A 13,027-nucleotide genomic window follows, 5' to 3' on the forward strand; every position below is an offset into this window, starting at 1 on the left:
CTCCCATCTGGTATTCAGAGTGGCTGGTGCTGCCCAGTTCTTAGCTTTATAGGGTTTTTCACATATTCTGCAAAAACTGGAGGTTATTCCCTACAGCTGAGGTTTGGGTGCCTTCACACTCAATGGAATTTCATGTTTATGGAAAATGGGCAATTCTTACCAGTTTATGTATCTGTTAGTTAACATGAGAACCTCACTGCAGACTGAAATCTGACACTGGAGTAATATTGTGAATCTAGAACTTCTCATGAAGGTAGAACCCTGGTTATGATGAAGATTAATCAAATCTGAAGACCTTCAATTGAGCTGTCTTAAGATGCATATGCTTATTTCAATTGCTACCTATTTTATCATGTTTTATGAATTTACCCAATGTGTACTCAAATTACACTCATAAAAATAAGATAAAGTGAAGTGAAAAGTAATAACAAATCACTCTTTTATGTAACCACCTAATAAAGTAGTTATTTCTATTGCTTAGCCATTGGGACTGTGTTGAAATAGGGTATGTGTTCCTTTGAGACAATGAGCACATAGGTTCTATAAAATGACAAGGGCTGCAAAATCATCTTTTAAAAAGAATCTCAGTTACTTCCTCAGATCTGAGGGGATCCATGGCCTTGAAACCACAATTAGAATCTAGATGAGACCTTATCCCCCCAGCTCTGGTATCTTACTGAAGATCTTGTGTAGGTCAAGTTTATTTGCTTTTTTCTCCACTATAAATTTGAGTTGTTAATTAATCTTCTAACCTCACGGGGATAAGGTAAGGTTAAGCAAAATGATTGAAAGGAGCTTTGCAAATTTATAAAGATGTTTAATAATATTTCTAATTATATTGAAAGCAGTCTGAGGCTGGTTCTCAGACCCCTTGCAAGAAACTCCCATGTAGACTCTCCACCGCTGGTTTTTGGGCAATGGGTGTGTCCAAGGCTGGCAAGTGAGGGTATCTTCCTCACCCAAACCAGTTAGGGTGGGAAGAGACTAGGTTCAAGGGGAGCATGGAAACTCCCCAGCCCCAGTGTTTTGTTGGAAGCCTCCACTCCTTTGTATTTAATTTTTTTTTTTTTTTCACTCCTTTGTATTTAGAGGCAGTTAGGAAAAGTGCTTTCTCTGGTGAACTTTGTTCTTCCTCAAAAGCTACAACACTGATCTGACCAAGGAAGTAGTAATGGGCTCTCCCCAGCAACTTTTCCATGCTCCACTCCTCCCTTTTTGCCCTACTATCCTCCCTCACCACTCTCCTCCCCACCCCATGTGACTGAATCTTGAAATGACTTACATAATAATCCTGATCCAGACCTTTCCTCCCAATTAAATGTAATTGTCCAAGAGAAACCTAGGAACAACAATTTTTGAAAATTATTTTTAGCGATAGCATTAATTTAAATGAAGAAAATAAGCCGATTATAGCACAATTTGAAAAATAAGTGAAAAAAAGGAGTGAAAAAAATAAAGAAGGCATTTACTTGGTGATTTTATTATAGTATGCTGTTTTAGCTTGATGCAGCTGGTATGCCTAAAAAAGAAACAGAAAAACATTCCAGGTGATACCTTTTATTTGGTAATTGATTGATACTGGCCATCTGGCTTCCTCAGTGACAGGAAGCTGGCCTGCTGGTATACAGCAACACCTGGGTATATAAACCTAGTGGCCTTTACTCTTAACTCTCAAAGCTCACACAAATGCTGTCCCATTCCCATTCTCAGAGACAGAACTTCTGAATGCTGGTAAGAGTTCATTCATATTAAAGTCAACACTGGATGGTGCTTTGTTCTATACTTAAAATCTAGGTCTTTTAAAAGTAAAATTTTTAGGAGTAGATGCAAAAGAAAAAAAAATTGCCATTACTGTAACACCTGGCTCTCCCATAGGCTTTAGAAACTGCAAGTAGCAGGGAACAAGGAAAGAGGAGGGTGTGTCTCTTCCCTGTCATATTCAGGATGGAGCACTGTTAACCCTTTTAGGACTCAAGACAACCAAACCTCTTGTAATTTGCATTTCTAAAAATCCAAATTTGTCAGTATACGTTACCTGTATCTGAACATCTCCTCTTTCTGCCAAAAATTTATAGTATTGGTATATGTCCCAATCTAAAATCTCACTGTTAGAACTCAGATTTTCAGGTTTCTCAGTCAGTCTCACTTTTTCCACTGGAATGCTTTCACTTTTTTCCAATTTGTCAGCAACTGTGAACAGAAACAAAACAGAGAGACAGAGGGAAGATGGCGGCATAGGAGGATGCTGGGCTCACCGCGCGTCCTGCTGATCACTTAGATTCCACCTACACCTGCCTAAATAACCCAGAAAACCGCCAGAGGAATAGCAGAATGGAGTCTCCGGAGCCAAGCGCAGACGAGAGGCCCACGGAAGAGGGTAGGAAGGGCGGTGAGGCGGTGCGCGCTCCACGGACTGGCGGGAGGGAGCCGGGGCGGAGGGGCAGCTTGCCCGCCAAGCAGAGCCCCCAAGTCTGGCTGGCAAAGCGGAGGGGCCTGACGGACTGTGTTCCGACAGCAAGCGCGACTTAGCGTCTGGAAGGTCATAAGTTAACAGCTCTGCTCGGAAAGCGGGAAGGCTAGAGGTCAAAGGGAGGGAGAGCTACTGAGCCCCGGACGACAGAGCTCAGTTTGGTGGGGAACAAAGGCGCTCGCCAGCGCCATCTCCCCAGCCCATCCCCCAGCCAAAATCCCAAAGGGAACCAGTTCCTGCCAGGGAACTTGCTCACTCGGCGCAAACACCCAACTCTGTGCTTCTACGGAGCCAAACCTCCGGCAGCGGATCTGACTCCCTCCCGCTGCCACAGGGCCCCTCCTGAAGTGGATCACCTAAGGAGAAGCGAGCTAAGCCTGCCCCTCCTGCCCCCGTGCACCTTGCCTACCCACCCCAGCTAATACGCCAGATCCCCAGCATCACAAGCCTGGCAGTGTGCAAGTAGCCCAGACGGGCCACGCCACCCCACAGTGAATCCCGTCCCTAGGAGAGGGGAAGAGAAGGCACACACCAGTCTGACTGTGGCCCCAGCAGTGGGCTGGGGGCAGACATCAGGTCGGACTGCGGCCCCGCCCACCAACTCCAGTTATACACCACAGCACAGGGGAAGTGCCCTGCAGGTCCTCACCACTCCAGGGACTATCCAAAATGACCAAGTGGAAGAATTCCCCTCAGAAGAATCTCCAGGAAATAACAACAGCTAATGAGCTGATCAAAAAGGATTTAAATAATATAACAGAAAGTGAATTTAGAATAATAGTCATAAAATTAATCGCTGGGCTGGAAAACAGTATACAGGACAGCAGAGAATCTCTTGCTACAGAGATCAAGGGACTAAGGAACAGTCACGAGGAGCTGAAAAACGCTTTAAACGAAATGCAAAACAAAATTCAAACCACCACGGCTCGGATGGAAGAGGCAGAGGAGAGAATAGGTGAACTAGAAGATAAAGTTATGGAAAAAGAGGAAGCTGAGAAAAAGAGAGATAAAAAAATCCAGGAGTATGAGGGGAAAATTAGAGAACTAAGTGATACACTAAAAAGAAATAATATACGCATAATTGGTATCCCAGAGGAGGAAGAGAGAGGGAAAGGTGCTGAAGGGGTACTTGAAGAAATAATAGCTGAGAACTTCCCTGAACTGGGGAAGGAAAAAGGCATTGAAATCCAAGAGGCACAGAGAACTCCCTTCAGACGTAACTTGAATCGATCTTCTGCACGACATATCATAGTGAAACTGGTAAAATACAAGGATAAAGAGAAAATTCTGAAAGCAGCAAGGGGTAAACGTGCCCTCACATATAAAGGGAGACCTATAAGACTCGTGACTGATCTCTCTTTTGAAACTTGGCAGGCCAGAAAGAATGGGCACGAGATCTTCAGTGTGCTAAACAGAAAAAATATGCAGCCGAGAATCCTTTATCCAGCAAGTCTGTCATTTAGAATAGAAGGAGAGATAAAGGCCTTCCCAAACAAACAAAAACTGAAGGAATTTGTCACCACTAAACCAGCCCTACAAAAGATCCTAAGGGGGACCCTGTGAGACAAAGTACCAGAGACATCACTACAAGCATAAAACATATAGACATCACAATGACTCTAAACCCGTATCTTTCTATAATAACACTGAATGTAAATGGATTAAATGTGCCAACCAAAAGACATAGGGTCTTTTGGATAAAAAAACAAGACCTATTTGCTGTCTACAAGAGACTCATTTTAGACCTGAGGACACCTTTAGATTGAGAGTGAGGGGATGGAGAACTATTTATCATGCTACTGGAAGCCAAAAGAAAGCTGGAGTAGCCATACTTATATCAGACAAACTAGACTTTAAATTAAAGGCTGTAACAAGAGATGAAGAAGGGCATTATATAATAATTACAGGGTCTATCCATCAGGAAGAGCTAACAATTATAAATGTCTATGCGCCGAATACCGGAGCCCCCAAATATATAAAACAATTACTCATAAACAGAAGCAACCTTATTGAGAAGAATGTGGTAACTGCAGGGGACTTTAACACCCCACTTACAGAAATGGATAGATCATCTAGACACACGGTCAATAAAGAAACAAGGGCCCTGAATGAGACATTGGATCAGATGGACTTGACAGATATATTTAGAACTCTGCATCCCAAAGCAACAGAATATACTTTCTTCTCGAGTGCACATGGAACATTCTCCAAGATAGATCATACTGGGTCACAAAACAGCCCTTCATAAGTTTACAAGAATTGCAATTATACCATGCATACTTTCAGACCACAATGCTATGAAGCTTGAAATCAACCACAGGAAAAAGTCTGGAAAACCTCCAAAAGCATGGAGGTTAAAGAACACCCTACTAACGAATGAGTGGGTCAACCAGGCAATTAGAGAAGAAATTAAACAATATATGGAAACAAACGAAAATGAAAATACAACAATCCAAACGCTTTGGGACGCAGCGAAGGCAGTCCTGAGAGGAAAATACATTGCAATCCAGGCCTATCTCAAGAAACAAGAAAAATCCCAAATACAAAACCTAACAGCACACCTAAAGGAAATAGAAGCAGAACAGCAAAGGCAGCCTAAACCCAGCAGAAGAAGAGAAATAATAAAGATCAGAGCAGAAATAAACAATATAGAATCTAAAAAAACTGTAGAGCAGATCAACGAAACCAAGAGTTTGTTTTTTGAAAAAATAAACAAAATTGACAAACCTCTAGCCAGGCTTCTCAAAAAGAAAAGGGAGATGACCCAAATAGATAAAATCATGAATGAAAATGGAATGATTACAACCAATCCCTCAGAGATACAAACAATTATCAGGGAATACTATGAAAAATTATATGCCAACAAATTGGACAACCTGGAAGAAATGGACAAATTCCTAAACACCCACACTCTTCCAAAACTCAATCAGGAGGAAATAGAAAGCTTGAACAGACCCATAACCAGCGAAGAAATTGAATCGGTTATCAAAAATCTCCCAACAAATAAGAGTCCAGGACCAGATGGCTTCCCAGGGGAGTTCTACCAGACGTTTAAAGCAGAGATAATACCTATCCTTCTCAAGCTATTCCAAGAAATAGAAGGGGAAGGAAAACTTCCAGACTCATTCTATGAAGCCAGTATCACTCTGATTCCTAAACCAGACAGAGACCCAGTAAAAAAAGAGAACTACAGGCCAATATCCCTGATGAATATGGATGCAAAAATTCTCAATAAGATACTAGCAAATCGAATTCAACGGCATATAAAAAGAATTATTCACCATGACCAAGTGGGATTCATTCCTGGGATGCAGGGCTGGTTCAACATTCGCAAATCAATCAACGTGATACATCACATTAACAAAAAAAAAAGAGAAGAACCATATGATCCTGTCAATCAATGCAGAAAAGGCCTTTGACAAAATCCAGCACCCTTTCTTAATAAAAACCCCTGAGAAAGTCGGGATAGAAGGAACATACTTAAAGATCATAAAAGCCATTTATGAAAAGCCCACAGCTAACATCATCCTCAACGGGGAAAAACTGAGAGCTTTTTCCCTGAGATCAGGAACACGACAGGGATGCCCACTCTCACCGCTGTTGTTTAACATAGTGCTGGAAGTTCTAGCATCAGCAGTCAGACAACAAAAGGAAATCAAAGGCATCAAAATTGGCAAAGATGAAGTCAAGCTTTCACTTTTTGCAGATGACATGATATTATACATGGAAAATCCGATAGACTCCACCAAAAGTCTTCTAGAACTGATACATGAATTCAGCAAAGTTGCAGGATACAAAATCAATGTACAGAAATCAGTTGCATTCTTATACACTAACAATGAAGCAACAGAAAGACAAATAAAGAAACTGATCCCATTCACAACTGCACCAAGAAGCATAAAATACCTAGGAATAAATCTAACCAAAGATGTAAAAGATCTGTATGCTGAAAACTATAGAAAGCTTATGAAGGTAATTGAAGAAGATATAAAGAAATGGAAAGACATTCCCTGCTCATGGATTGGAAAAATAAATATTGTCAAAATGTCAATACTACCCAAAGCTATCTACACATTCAATGCAATCCCAATCAAAATTGCACCAGCATTCTTCTCGAAGCTAGAACAAGCAATCCTAAAATTCATATGGAACCACAAAAGGCCCCGAAGTGCCAAAGTACTTTTGAAGAAGAAGACCAAAGCAGGAGGCATCACAATCCCAGACTTTAGCCTCTACTACAAAGCTGTAATCATCAAGACAGCATGGTATTGGCACAAAAACAGACATATAGACCAATGGAATAGAATAGAAACCCCAGAACTAGACCCACAAACGTATGGCCAACTCATCTTTGACAAAGCAGGAAAGAACATCCAATGGAAAAAAGACAGTCTCTTTAACAAATGGTGCTGGGAGAACTGGACAGCAACATGCAGAAGGTTCAAACTAGACCACTTTCTCACACCATTCACAAAAATAAACTCAAAATGGATAAAGGACCTAAATGTGAGACAGGAAACCATCAAAACCTTACAGGAGAAAGCAGGAAAAGACCTCTCTGACCTCAGCCGTAGCAATCTCTTACCCGACACATCCCCAAAGGCAAGGGAATTAAAAGCAAAAGTGAATTACTGGGACCTTATGAAGATAAAAAGCTTCTGCACAGCAAAGGAAACAACCAACAAAACTAAAAGTCAACCAACGGAATGGGAAAAGATATTTGCAAATGACCTATCGGACAAAGGGCTAGTATCCAAAATCTATAAAGAGCTCACCAAACTCCACACCCGAAAAACAAATAACCCAGTGAAGAAATGGGCAGAAAACATGAATAGACACTTCTCTAAAGAAGACATCCAGATGGCCAACAGGCACATGAAAAGATGTTCAACGTCGCTCCTTATCAGGGAAATACAAATCAAAACCACACTCAGATATCACCTCACGCCAGTCAGAGTGGCCAAAATGAACAAATCAGGAGACTATAGATGCTGGAAAGGATGTGGAGAAACGGGAACCCTCTTGCACTGTTGGTGGGAATGCAAATTGGTGCAGCCGCTCTGGAAAGCAGTGTGGAGGTTCCTCAGAAAATTAAAAATAGACCTACCCTATGACCCAGCAATAGCACTGCTAGGAATTTATCCAAGGGATACAGGAGTACTGATGCATAGGGGCACTTGTACCCCAATGTTCATAGCAGCACTCTCAACAATAGCCAAATTATGGAAAGAGCCTAAATGTCCATCAACTGATGAATGGATAAAGAAATTGTGGTTTATATACACAATGGAATACTACGTGGCAATGAGAAAAAATGAAATATGGCCTTTTGTAGCAACGTGGATGGAACTGGAGAGTGTGATGCTAAGTGAAATAAGCCATACAGAGAAAGACAGATACCATATGGTTTCACTCTTATGTGGATCCTGAGAAACTTAACAGAAACCCATGGGGGAGGGGAAGGAAAAAAAAAAAAAGTTAGAGTGGGAGAGAGCCAAAGCATAAGAAACTGTTAAAAACTGAGAACAAACTGAGGGTTGATGGGGGGTGGGAGGGAGGGTAGGGTGGGTGATGGGTATTGAGGAGGGCACCTTTTGGGATGAGCACTGGGTGTTGTATGGAAACCAATTTGACAATAAATTTCATATATTAAAAAAAAAAAAAGAAAGAAACAAAACAGAGACTAGCCAGAATACACAAGGTTGCAAGAGATAACTTAGAGAAAACACTGTTCAGCCTATTCTTAAATTGTGCAGAGGTCTGGCCTACTAACAGAAAAAAAAATATATACCCTTAGGAGATAGAAATTTACTGATTTTTGTTTATTTGGTTCTGAGAAAAGTGCAAGAAACCTCATTATTTTCTGCAGTCCCTACAAATAGTGTATTAACACATATCAGAGCCTACTGAAGAGTTTGTCCAATTAGGCTCAAGGAGAGAAGACAGATGTTAGAAGCAGGCAACGGACCCTCTCTACCACTGAACTTTTCCAAGATTGAAACTACAGTATAAGAGTAATAGCTTCTTAATTATTTCCTATAAAGAGTAGGAAACTAAATATAAATATATTTGAATAAACCTAACAAAGTATGAAGTTTGAAACATATATAGTAATTGTAGTTTCATTAAGCATATGAAATGATCTTGTTATATATATTATCTTAAAAAGCAGTTGTTTCACTCTTTCCTTTCTCAGATCCTAATAATGCCAGAGCTGTGTATTTAGATATTATTTTGATTATAGAAATTAACCATATGGACCTTACCTTATTCACTTCTTGGAAGACTTTTATTTAAAAACCTATTATGCCGTCTGGTTCAATGATATGCAAGATGAAACGTTACATTCAACTTTGAAAATGATTCCAGAAACATATATTAATCTCATGCTCTATTTTTTGTGATCATTTTAATCATTTAAATAGAATAATGCTTACTTAAGTTGTTCTCACATGAGGTGACAGAGACTGATAGTGTATGTATCTTACATCCATTTATTGAAGAGTTTTTAACAAGCCATCCCATATTCTAAATGTTAGAATTGGAAAAACTGCTAAATATTTATTGATGCTTCATTCAAATTCTCAGTTGAATGAAAGCACAGCACAAGAACATGGGGACTTATTCTAACAAAAATAAAAGATAAGCACATTCATTTAAAGCTTTTGAAAAGTAATAAAATCAGAAAACTCTACATTGTATTAAAAGAACTGTACTATAACAAATGCTGAAAGCATAGTCATTTAATACTTTCATAAATATACAAACTGGCATTGATTTATTCTTCTAATTGCTCAGCAAGTCTATTTATCTTAAAATAAATTATGTGAAATACTCACTGTAATCTGCTACCTTCTTGTAATGATTTAGGGCAACTTCACAATTCTGTAGAACATTGATTCCTGACAAGTATCTGTACCCCTAAAACACAGGGATATATATTCTTAATATTCTGACAGTGTTGTATTTATAACATGCCCATTTGGGCCCAAGAATACTTAATTTACTTACCAAAATCATTTGGGACATCATGCTTCCTCCAGCACTTCCAAAGGTGTAATATATCAGTGCCTAAAGTAAACGAAAAAAAATCTATATCTATATCCGCCATCTAAATTTGAAGCTCAAACCAATCATTGCTTTTTTATTCCTTGCCCAGCAATGAACTTTGAACGACTCCAAAATAAATTTCAACTTTTGTCTTCTTCCTTGGTAAAGATTGCTGACATTTTTGGAGGACTTAGGGCATTGTACATGATACTTCATTTACATTACAAAATACCTATGAAGTAGATATTATCTATCTATAATGGAGATATTATCTATCTCCCTAAAATATGGGACATTAAGAAATTTTATTTTGTTTATGTATTTAAAAAATTTTTTAAACATTTATTTGTTATTGAGAGACAGAGAGTGAACAGGGGAGGGGCAGAGAGAGAGGGAGACACAGAATCCAAAGCAGGCTCCAGGCTCTGAGCCGTCAGCACAGAGCCTGACTTGGGGCTAGAATTCACAAACTGTGAGATCATGACCTGAGCTGAAGTTGGATGCTTAACCGACTGAGCCACTCAGGCACCCCAAGAAACTTATGATATTTTAATCTTAAACTTCTGACTATTGAGCTGGCGCTTTTAACCACCACTCTCAAGTAAGCCCCTTTACCTAAAGAGGAGACTATTCAATGTGTCCCTTTTTAAAAAATTCAGTTTTGTTCCAGGAAAAACAGAATAACTTTACCTTGGCTTGATTGTATTCCATTCCTATTCCATAAGAAGACAAAAATCCTAACGCCTAAAGCCCAAAAGAAAAGGAAAACTAAATAAATCCATTTATTTCACAATTATTCTTATTTACAGTGGTAAAAGATATTTTAAATGTCTGTTGCATAATAATTGTATTGTTGGCTTATATCTTATATCCTATAATAAAGTACCCTTTTATACTTTTGCTAAGGCTGTAAGAAATTGGAAAAGGTAATAGTGGGAGTTTTCTATAATATATATGAAAATAGGCTAATACTGACATTTAGTATAAATCATAATAATGAAACGTTATAAACCAATGATATTTATATTCTTGCCTTTCGTGGCAATGAAAAAACTTCTTCCTTCAACATTTTAGAATTTAGATTTGAATATTTGTCTTCATATTTTTAAAAGAAAATGCGATGTATATAAAAAATTCAAATGCAAAGAACTGTATTGAATAAAAGGAAAGTCTAATCGTGTAGCAAGATGCTGAAATAGGCAGCCCCAGATCTTGTTCCTCCATAGAGACACTGATTTAGCAACAATATACAGTCCAAAAAATCTTTATGAGAACTCCAGCAACAACTTAAGAAATCATAGTAACCCAGACAAACTCAAAGCAAGGAACGAACAATCCATTGATACAGGTAAAGAAAGCCGTTTATTTAACCCGCAATTGCTCCTCCCCCAAGCCAGCATAGCACAGTGTGATTAAGAGGAAAAGCCCAACTCAGGACTTCTCCCTTGGGAGGGAAAGAGAAGAGTAGAACCTAGGTCCAATGTTTCAGCTTTTGCAGGGACTGCCCATGGGTCTGATTTCTGTTTTGCCTGACTTGGCATGATTGAAGAACCAGCATACTATGGATTCCTGGGCAGCTGCTGAGAACAAAAGAGAGCTCAGCCACTAATTGCAGGACTGGAGAATTTCCCATATACCACAGATAGAAGCCAGCACAACTTGGCAAAATCAGCAGAAAGTGACCAACTTGTGACTTCTCCTTTGGGAGGAAAAGAGAAGACTGGAATGGGGGCCCAATGGTATGGCTTTTGGGAAGCTACTCAAAGACTGATTTCTATCTCCTCTGACCTGAAGCACTGACCGAACTCTCATGCTTTAGATGCCTGGGGCCACTAAGAAGAAAAAGGAGTTTTGCTGCTTGTTGCCACCCCAGAGAACCTGCAATATCACATACAGACACTAAAAGGAGCAAAAGACTACAAGCTCCTGAAAAATACCAGCAAATCTCTGTAACTGGAAATTACAAACACAAGCCCCAAGAAGACACACCCCCAGAAATGATTTGAGAGGTCCCCAGAATCTCTAGCTATGTTGATAGGTGAAGGTATTTCCCTGCACATATCCAATCTGTAAAGATAAAGGGGTAGCTATATTTCCAAATACATAAATCACAGAAAAAATTAACAAGGCATATGAAGAAACAGGCAAACATGGCCCAATCAAAGGAACAAAATAAATCTTAAAAAAATAAAACCCTCAACCCTAAAGAAATGGAGATCTATAAGTTACCATACAAAAAATCCAAAATAATCATCTTAAGCTCAAAATGCTACAAGACAGCACATATAAACAACTAACCAAAATCAGGAAAAGGATGCATGAATAGAATGAGAATATCAAAAAAGAGATTGAAAAAGAAAGAAAGAAAGAAAGAGAGGAAGGAGGGAAGAAAGGGAGGAAGGAAGAAAGAAAGATTTCTTTCAAAAACTCTGGAGCTGAAGAATATAATAACTGAATTGAAAAATTCATTAGTGGGCTTTAATAGTAGACTGATCAAGCAGAAGAAGGAATCAATGAACCTGAAATCAGTGGAACAAAAAAAATGAAGACAAGTAAGAAATCCTAAGAGACTTATGGGAAACCATCAAGTGGACCAATATACACATTATGGGAGTCGCAGAAGAATAGTGAGAGAAAAAGGGGCAGAGAGCTTATTTTAAGAAACAATGGCTGATAATTTCCCATATCTGAGGAAGGAAATGGATAACTAAATTCAAGAAATTCAATAAACTTCAACTAGGATGAACCCAAAGAGGCCCACAGCAAGACACATTATAATCAAACTGTTACAAGTCAAAGACAGGATCTTGAAAGTAACAAGAGAAAAGAGACTCATCATGTACAAGAAAGTTCCCTTAAGTTTATGAGCAGATATCTCAGTAGAAACATTACAAGCCAGAGGGAATAGGCTAATATGAGCAAAATACTGAAAGAAAAAAGTTGTCAACCAGAATACTGTATGTGGCAAAACTGACCTTCAAAAATGGAGAAGTAAAGGCCTTCCCAGATAAACAAAAGCTAAAGGAGTTCATCAACACTAGACCTGCCCTATAAAAACTGTTAACAGGAGTCCTGCAAGTTGAAAGAAAAAGATGCTAGACAGCAAAACAAAAATATACAAAAATATAGAGCTCTCTGGTAAAGATAAATACATAGACAAATACAGAATCCTGTAGTACTGTAATAGTGGTACAAAAGTCAGGTTTAATTCTGGTATAGAATTTAATAAAACAACAAAAGCATAAAAGAAAACTATAACTATAAATGTGAATGAATACAAAATGTGAATTGGGTTATTGATAACATAAAGTGGGGGGAGAGAGGAGTGTTGTGATTGCAGTTAAGTTGATATTAATTTAACTAGAAGATGTTTTATGTAATCCCCTTGGTAACGACAAGGAAATAGTTATAGAAGATACACCAAGAAAATAAGAAGGGAATGAAAGCATGTCATTACTAAATAAATAAATAAATAAATAAATAACAAAAGGAGGGATGAAGAAGGGA

The 13,027-nt window shown here is 38.8% G+C and overlaps 1 protein-coding gene across 3 annotated transcripts in view; it reads right to left on the reverse strand.

The window, feature by feature from the left end:
* The window catches only part of SEL1L2 (SEL1L2 adaptor subunit of ERAD E3 ligase), a 68,030-nt gene that overhangs the window by 31,613 nt on the left and 23,390 nt on the right, over positions 1-13,027 (reverse strand). For 2 of the 3 annotated variants that reach the window (XM_032592743.1, XM_032592744.1), the window contains exons 3-7: positions 10,211-10,264; positions 9,482-9,541; positions 9,310-9,391; positions 2,036-2,190; positions 1,283-1,339 (exon numbers count right to left, since the gene is read on the reverse strand). In XM_032592743.1, the coding sequence (XP_032448634.1) occupies positions 1,283-1,339; positions 2,036-2,190; positions 9,310-9,391; positions 9,482-9,541; positions 10,211-10,264 (408 nt within the window). The remainder of the gene's footprint in view (positions 1-1,282; positions 1,340-2,035; positions 2,191-9,309; positions 9,392-9,481; positions 9,542-10,210; positions 10,265-13,027) is intronic. The other variant, XM_030310120.1, reaches the window with a different exon arrangement.

The sequence above is a fragment of the Lynx canadensis genome, chromosome A3, assembly GCF_007474595.2.
Source record: "Lynx canadensis isolate LIC74 chromosome A3, mLynCan4.pri.v2, whole genome shotgun sequence".
Classification (NCBI taxonomy): Eukaryota; Metazoa; Chordata; class Mammalia; order Carnivora; family Felidae; genus Lynx; species Lynx canadensis.